The 9,048-nt window shown below is 33.1% G+C and overlaps 1 protein-coding gene across 3 annotated transcripts in view; it reads left to right on the forward strand.

Annotated features, from left to right (window-relative positions):
* Positions 1-9,048, forward strand: part of LOC106458929 (delta-1-pyrroline-5-carboxylate synthase-like) — a 65,195-nt gene that overhangs the window by 48,522 nt on the left and 7,625 nt on the right. For all 3 annotated transcript variants that reach the window (XM_013918497.2, XM_022385305.1, XM_022385306.1), the window contains 4 exons: positions 625-768; positions 5,816-6,033; positions 6,820-6,957; positions 8,239-8,434. In XM_013918497.2, coding sequence (XP_013773951.1) covers positions 625-768; positions 5,816-6,033; positions 6,820-6,957; positions 8,239-8,434 — 696 coding nt within the window. The remainder of the gene's footprint in view (positions 1-624; positions 769-5,815; positions 6,034-6,819; positions 6,958-8,238; positions 8,435-9,048) is intronic.

The following is a 9,048-nucleotide window of genomic DNA, read 5'->3' on the forward strand; positions in this document are numbered from 1 at the left end:
ATTAACAACAAGGTCCAACAGTAAAAAAAGACTGTACATTCGCCCATATGCTGGAACCTGTTTTTAATAAATTATTTACTGTGCAATTGATTTAATGTTGTAAACCTTTTAATTGTATGTATATACACAAAGGCCGTTTTAATTACCTTGTTTTCTTGGTGCTGTATAAATCACAAACTTGAATAGAAATCTACCACAGTATTGTTTTAACATCAATGTAAATAACACAGCGAAAATAATTGTAGGTATTTAATACTATAGATGTAGTTGCTTAGTTATTTCTCGTTGCTAGAATCCGGGAGTTTGTTCCAGAGGCCAAAACAGCCTAAATAGCCCAGTGTGTATATCTTTATGGTAAAATAAAACAAAAACAGACGATGTTTTCTTCCCGAAGAAGGTCTTCCGTTAAAGAGTTCAAAAGCTTTGATTTTGGATATTCACATTAATCCAAACAATAACCAGAATCCAAGAATATGTGTTTGTAAATCGAAACTTGATAATTGTTAATTGTATTTATTCTGTGGTGAATATTATCTAGTTAAAGATTGGATCATGCAAATTTATTGCTAATTTGATCTTTAAACAACTTTGGAAACACATTGACTGATATTTCTGTTCTTATAGCAAGAAAAGGAAGTCGTATACTACAGTCTTTGACCCCAGAACAACGTTCAGATGCCATCAATAGGATAGCCGAGCTGTTGCAGTCAAGAAAAGAAGAAATCCTTCAGGCAAACAGCCGAGACATAACAAGGGCAGAACAAGAAAGTAAGTCTTTAAATAATCTTAAAGAAAATCTGACAATACAAGACTAGCACTTTTAAGACTTAAATATTTCATTTATGATAAGAAATATAACACAATAAAAAAAATCGCCAGCATATTTTGACATTATTAAGTAGAAAGTCGTAAAACTAATTTTAAAGCCGTAAATAGTTGAGTAAATAGTAGACAACACACTTATAACAGCTGTTTTTATAGATTATCTGATACTTTATAACTCGATTGAATTAAGAGTTATCGCATATTATTTAAATTATTTAAAATGTGGTATCTGGTACCGTAAATGCCAGCCGTGGAGCCACGGTCGACAAGTTTAGTACCTATATGTTGGTTTATGACGAGACTCAGGCTAAGCGGGAGTACAATGGCTCCACGATTGAAAGTGTTGAGAATCCAACCAATTCTTGTATGTGTGTGTCACGTTTGATCCCAAATAAGTTTTAATTAATTTGAGTTTGGTAAAGTTTCTTTCTATTCTAGCAATGGCCAAAGTCAGCAGACTACTCAGTATAATTAAAGTGTTGGGAATACAATGGTAATCTGCTTCTTGCACATGCATTCCAGTAAAGTTGCAATACAACATCAGTTACCTCGCCATCTCGTAAGCTGACTTACAGATTCATACAGAATTTAGCAATTGACTTGAGCTCATTTTTTTTCGACAAGTCAGCGATATAGTACAGGAAAGTGAACAAAGAGCTATGTTTCCCTAGCTGTTAAACCTCACTTCGACATATTTAATATTGTGTTATCCCGTTGCTGCTGAACCTCACTTCGACATATTTAATGTTGTGTTATTTCGTAGCTGCTAAACCTCACTTCGACATATTTAATGTTCTATAATCTCGTAGCTGCTAAACCACACTTCGACATATTTAATGTTGTGTTATCCCGTAGCTGCTAAACCTCACTTCGACATATTTAATGTTGTGTTATCCCGTAGCTGCTGAACCTCACTTCGACATATTTAATGTTGTGTTATTCCGTAGCTGCTAAACCTCACTTCGACATATTTAATGTTGTGTTAGTAAGCTTATTAAATGTGTGTTACATTTTACATACGAATATACGACTTCTTTTTTCGTGTGCAAATATGCTGTTTTAGGGAATATTTTACGGTAAATTATTTTCATTTCTTCTTTAAGCTCCTTTGCAAAATCTTCACCATTAATTTTTTCTATAGTTTAAGAAAAATTCTAGATATCAAAAGCTCACTCACTACCTTGCAGCTGCTATTGTCGTGCTGGTATCATTGAGCAATTCATGTCACAAATTTGAAACTTAAAGTTTTGACAGCGATTTATCTGACCGCTATTCTTTGGCACCTGTGAAAGTGTTATCTTCTGCAATAACGACCAGTACATCTTTGACCTCTCGCAGCAGGTATTGGGCTACGCGAACATCATCAATCTTATTTTCACGTATCACTTAATGACTCACGGTTAAACAAGAAAATTGTTCTAACAAATACTTTTTAATGAGGAGATAAAGTAGAAAGGTAGATGTACACGTTACGAAACAAGTCAAAGAATGTCACTGGCCCAATTCAACTGTTGGTTGCATGCACTGTCGTACTGGAACTAGTTGTGGCCATAAGCGGCAAAAATCCTATAGAAAAGACAATGTACGTTGATACTGACCTTTTCAGTTTGCAAGTGCCTCAGTTGTTTTGATAAACCGAATGAATATTTTTGTACAACAGTAAAATCAGCTATTTCTGAATTTTCTTACACAGGTAATGCTCCATGATAGTATAAAACATGGCCAAATTTACAACAAATTTCAGGAAATTTAATTTCCGGGTGTGAAGAGTATCTCATGACATCCACAATGAGCAAGAGATTATTTTTCGTGAACTCTTATAAATGGAAAATAGAGCTTTCCATAGCTCATACCTTTGTTTAATCAGAAAACCAATTTCGATATCGATTATTTGGCTCATTTTCAGTCGAGATTTAATTTCTGTATGCTGCCTTCAAATAGTTTGCTGACTTTCACCTCGACTCAACATGTTGGGGAATCATTCCAGTCCCTTGTTCTGTTTGACAACAGTGAAATGTACTGAAAGTATTTCCATAAAAACAAAAGAATACTATCTTGGAATGTTTCTCCAATGGCATGCCGTCATGTGTAATAACTTGTGAACTTAGGAAATGTCTGAACCTGTACTGATCCAATTTCAACTAATAACTGTTTCATTTTTGAACCAATTTTTGGCTGCTTATATTGATCACCAAAATCAAACAGACACACATTTTCACTTTATTTCTTTCTGCATTTTCTTTTTAGAGGTTTATTTTCTTCTGTTTTGCCATGATGAGCAGATGATTTCTGAAACAGCTTAACAGGAAGCTTTGATAATACGATTATCAACTAGTTTTAGGAGCAGTAGTTTTTAACTTTTTAATGGTAGTATCTTCACTTTCTTGTAATGTTTGACACTGCAAAAAACATATGAAGGGCACCCTTTTGGTTTTCCATAAATGCTGTTTGATGCTTTCCTTTTTCGATATTGAGTACTAGAAAACAATTCCATCTATCAGCTATATTTTTTTAGCTCCCTCTATCATTTTGAGTCATTCTGTTCCTTTTTGAAAATTCTACAAACTGAAAAAAGAAGTTTATAAGAATATGTTTATCATTCAAGCTTCTTGAAAACAACAACATAATAAATTATAATTCAAACGAGATCGCGCCTTATTTATATGTCACAGTAGTCTAGCTTTTAAAATTTTTATAAAGTTTTAGTTACACATTTTTGTGGCATTTTTATTTTGTGCTCTTCATGAAAAAGCGATAAATTTCTGTTGCATATGGAGAGAAACTGGTTTCTCTGCTTCTTTCTTCCAGACGCGTTCAGTGACGTGGGTAAACATATTCAATGGCCAAATCATTTTTATTTTGCAGTCCCTCCACTTTGCTGCTTTAGGTGGTTGTCTACTTTTCCTAATAACACTGGTACTCAAAAAAGATCACAATCACTTAGGCACCCCTTCATATCAGGGTTATTTTTCACGAAAAAGCTGGCTTGAGACACTGAAATCACAGCAGTGGTACTTTGTTCCTCCACATAAGTATCGTGATACAGCTCTAATGGGCTTTTGTGCCCTTGGTCTTCTCAAACATGTCCATATTTGGTAAAATGTTTGTGGAAAATTTGTAAAGATATGTGGTCTAAGATTGACTATTTCATCCTATGCGGAAGCATGTTATGACAGAAATTGTGGTGTCATGCAAAAATGCATAATTATGGGCACCAGACTGAGTACGATGTAAGAAGTCGTTCCAAGAATAGAATGTTCTTATACAGTACGATCAAACCCAGCGTATTAACCAATTTCTTAAGTGTGTATATCGGGTATTTCGTAAATACAAGGTGAGATCAATCTTACACACTAGGAAAATAAAAACCATGTGATTACAATCCAAATCAGGATTAAGTAAGAGGATTTTAGGTATCTCACTAAAAGGTCCACATTAACAGTTGTGGATATTACATACAACCCTGATAACGGTATATATTAATACTCGTATTTCCAAATATATTGATATACAAAGAAGACATTAGTGATTATAAATGTAGTGTTTTGTCTTATATTGGGTTAAAATGTGTACGTATTTAATTTTCATGATTGCTAAACGAAACCCATTACAACGTCTCTAATTCTTAAGCTTACAACTTTAAAATTCATAACTGGGTTCCTTTGGCTGGCACAGAGCATAAACTTATTTTGCAGCATTGCGTTTAACACATGTTTAGTTAGTGTTTTGTTATGCTAGACTATTGTGTTTTTTAGATACAAAGAAGCCTCTTCAAATTGCGTTTAAGAGATTTCCTTGTACTTACTTTTGTTTTACGTCAAGATCTAAGTCGTATGGTTATGATTGTTAAAATTATACTTAGGTAGATTTAGAGACCAAACAAAAAAGATGATGTTACCAAAATATGTGGTAACTAAAGTTTTGCCTTGAATTATTAAACATATTATAGAAGTAAGAAATCATTTAACCAGTTATAAGGTTTACCCACATACAGTTGTAAGAATCATACTGAAACCAGAGTGCAGAATATACAGTTTTCTATACAGTCGCCATGTAATTTATATATATGTTGTGTACGAGTTTCGCTGTCCTAGATATAACTTTACGTATATATATAGTCAACCACCAGATGGCTTGAAACACGAAAATGCCATCCTAAGAATTAAACACAGAATCAGTTATGAGAGGTTATGCATTCTATGATTTCGACGTATGTGTGCACAATAGCATTTAAAAACGTTTAAAAGTGTACATTAGTGTATAAAGCTAAACCACAACACAACATGAATTTAGCATATACACTTCCGCTGTGTCTTGAAGAGACATCTGAAATGTACAAAACTGACATTAAATTCGTATAAAGGTTTGGTTTCGAGAATATCTCAACGTTACCCAAATTAACATTCAATGAGATCTTGAATAGCAACAGAGAAACTATAAACACAAAAACAATACATTGTGTGTATGACACAAAATATGCATTTAATACAAACCGAGGTAATATTTACAAATGGTGTACAGAATGAAACATAATTTATTTTCCAAAGGTATTAAACCTATAGGTAACCAAATAAGTTTCAACATAGCTCTGTAAAATTAATTATGTTAGTTCGGTAAAATGAAGGTGAAGTGTTATTAATCAAATTATATACGATTACTTTGTAAAGAGTTGTAGGAAATAATTGTCCAAAAGAACCAAATAGACGGAAGTCAAGTATGCTAAATGAAAACGAAACACTGGAGGGTGATATCGTGCCCATCTGAATTCCTCAATTGCAAAGTTTACTAGACAAACAGTGTTAGGCCTAGTATTCCTATATTTCAAGAAGACATCTTATAAAATAGGTGGATTAAGAGCTTTCAGTAGGATCCTTAAATTGCTCATTTCGTTTTCTTTTTATTAACCCCTAATGTTAGTTAATACCAAGGTTGTATATTTGTTTTCTAATAAAGACTTTTAAATTTACTCAATTTACAAATCATATTTCAGATCTTGATTCGCATCTAGTCGCCAGGTTAGCATTGAATTCTACTAAACTTAACAGCATGTCTGACGGTTTGAGGCAAATCGCACAAAGTTCTAAGAAGTTCCTTGGAAAAGTCCTTACAAGAACTCTTATTGCACAAGGTATCGAACTGAAACAAATATCAGTTCCTATTGGAGTTTTGTTGGTGATTTTCGACTCATACCCTAATTCCTTGCCTCAGGTAAAGCCGTGGATTGGTTTTAGATTATGAGTATTTTGCAAGTATAAAATATACAGCCATTTTAAAATAACATAGAATATCTCTTTATTCTACAAAATGTTATGTGGTTAATATGTGTTTATGTTGTGTATGTAGTGGTAGTTTCATTGAAACATTGATTTAATGATCCTTGTCTTTTAAAGATTTAAGAATATGTGAAGGTAAAAGAACAATTTTTACATTTTTAAAACATATTTTATGTTTACCTGTGTAACCGTATTTCCAGTAAGAGTTGCATTTCTGTTTTTCTTTCCCTCTCTAACTCTTGTTACTCTGTCACAAAATCATTTGTTCTTTTGATTCCTTTTTAATATTTCAAATTATATTATATCCAATTTCTGCTATTGTCTCTTTCAATATCATTAAACATCAGAGGATAACATATATATTTAATTTATCAATCTGTTTTAGTCCTTCATATAATGTTGTAGCTAATGTATAAAACACACTCTTTAAAATGTTAAATGCTCATACTTTAAAGCCAGAAGAGGTTAATAATGTTAATTTTTTCAAACCAAAAAGCGTTATATGTGTGATGTTTAATAGCTATTTATATTTGTTTATACGAGGGTAATGAGTTTGGCTTTGTATTAGCCGTAACTGTTATCTATTCCTGTCATAAGTCAAGTGAAGTATGACATAATTTTATATTATTATGGTATATAGTGATATATCAAAAGCGATTAACAAGACGTGTTTTATAGCTTTACTAGAATGCCATATTTTGATTTGTTTTGTACTTACTAGATGACAGCACTTGCCATTAGCACCGGCAATGGTCTTCTGCTTAAAGGTGGTATAGAAGCAGCGGAAAGCAACAAATGTTTAGTACAAATCATTAGGGAAGCTTTATCACCATACAACGCCATGGACGCTGTGTCTCTTGTGAGTTCAATAATTGAATGATTTTGACTACATTTTCAAGTATGCATAAATTTGATAGTTTAATTCCTCCACATCACATCTTTTAAACATCTTTTGATACAATTGATGATTTAATTTGAATTTCGCGCAAAGCTACACGAGGGCTATCTGCGCAGGGCGTCCCTAATTTAGCAGTGAAAGGCTAGAAGGAAAGCAGCTAGTCATCACCACCCACCGCGAACTCTTGGGCTACTCTTTTATTATAACGTCCCCACGACTAAAAGAGCCAGCTTGGTGCGACGGAGATTAGAAACCGCGACCCTAACCACCTGGTCATGCCCGGCGGATGACTTAAAAGAATATATATAAACATGGAAGCTAATTTTAGCTCAACTTTAAGTATTCGTCGAAAGAACAATCTAAGCGTTTTAACATATATATTGCATTTCTTCTCCTCAAATATCACCCCTGATACATCTCTTTCTTGGGTTTAATATGCATCAGTAGTCATAGTCAAGTTTAAATAATCTGGCCTAGCATATGTCAATTTGTTTGTAAAAACTATTTTATTTTTCTAGTTACTAGCATACCTCCTTTAGTGAATTAGTATTTTAAATCATTTCAGTAGTCATAGTCAAGTTTAAATAATCTGGTCTAGCATATGTCAATTTGTTTGTAAAACTATCTTATTTTTCTAGTTACTACCTGCTTTAGTGAATTAGTATTTTAAATCATTTCAGTAGTCATCGTAGAATAGTTCTCACGACTAATCAGAACTGAAATGTTAATAAATATATTAACATGCATATTGTCTCTCTCTTAAGATCTTTTGTCTCTCGGTAACCCTAACGTAATTTTACGAACTTATAACTGTAAAGTCCGAGGCTCTATTCCCCGCGGTAAACAGAATGTAGATAGTCCATCTTAAGAAAACAACAACTAAAAACAATAACGCCTTCTTAGTCAGTTTACTATCTACAAGAATGTAGAAACAGATTTTTAGATCTACCTGTTACCTGATACGTTCCACTAATGTACTTTTTCATTAGTTTGGGGCCTCTCGACCTTTGAGTAAAGCTTTCATTGTCATATGCCTAAGCTGGCGAAGCTGTTGTCACTTTAACTTCTTGTAACACGAAAGCAGGAAATTTGAATTGGCGAATTTGTCAATGAAAAGCGCAAAGAGAAAATAAAACAAACTTGGACACTAAATGAATGAAACTAATATGGATCTTCAAACTGTGAGCTTAAGAGTTGTTGAGTAAATTTATTCAAGAACAAAACTTGAATTATTTGTTTCAGGTTAACGAAAGGGAAGATGTAGCTGAGTTGTTACAGTTGGAAGAGTATATTGATCTGGTCATCCCACGTGGATCTAGTCAGTTAGTTCATTCCATCCACCAACAAAATTGTCGCATTCCCGTATTGAGCCATGCAGATGGTGTATGCCACGTTTACGTGGATAAGGAAGCAGATTTTACTCAAGCTGTAAAAATTAGTAGGTATTGGAGAGTATGAGGTAGAGTATGGCCTTCTTGTAATGGACACAGTTAACCATGCTAAAGCCATCTCCAAATCAGGGAATGATTTTAACAACTAACGTTTCTTTACTATTTAAACCTATAAGAATTATGTGCGAAAAGTAAAATAAACATTTAAAATCTGTAACAAAAATGAGAGCTGTCTTCTCAGCTTTTAAAGGTAGATATTTATTATGTCAAAAATTGTAATATGTGTGTGTGTATTTTAACTTTGCCGAAGCAGATTAATATTTCTAAGGTAATATATATTTGAATAAAAAGTTCTAGTTTGAATCTAATAGAAGCAATGAATTGAAAGTTGATCATCTAATTTGAATATACTCCAACTCTACATCAAGTAAACTCAGGCAGGAATGTTTACATTAAACATAGAATCTGAGAATACTCGAAACAATGAGTTTTGTAATGATAATAATTTAACCCAATACATTTGGGTCAGAATGTTTACTTAATAGTCTAACTGAAGATACTAAGAATTTGTTGGTTCAGTTTTAATAATCTAACTTTATCTTTGTTGGTTTGTAATTAAGCACAAAGCTACACAATAGGCTATCTGTGCTCTGCCCACCAC

Source organism: Limulus polyphemus, unplaced genomic scaffold (assembly GCF_000517525.1).
Source record: "Limulus polyphemus unplaced genomic scaffold, Limulus_polyphemus-2.1.2 Scaffold534, whole genome shotgun sequence".
NCBI classification, from domain to species: domain Eukaryota; kingdom Metazoa; phylum Arthropoda; class Merostomata; order Xiphosura; family Limulidae; genus Limulus; species Limulus polyphemus.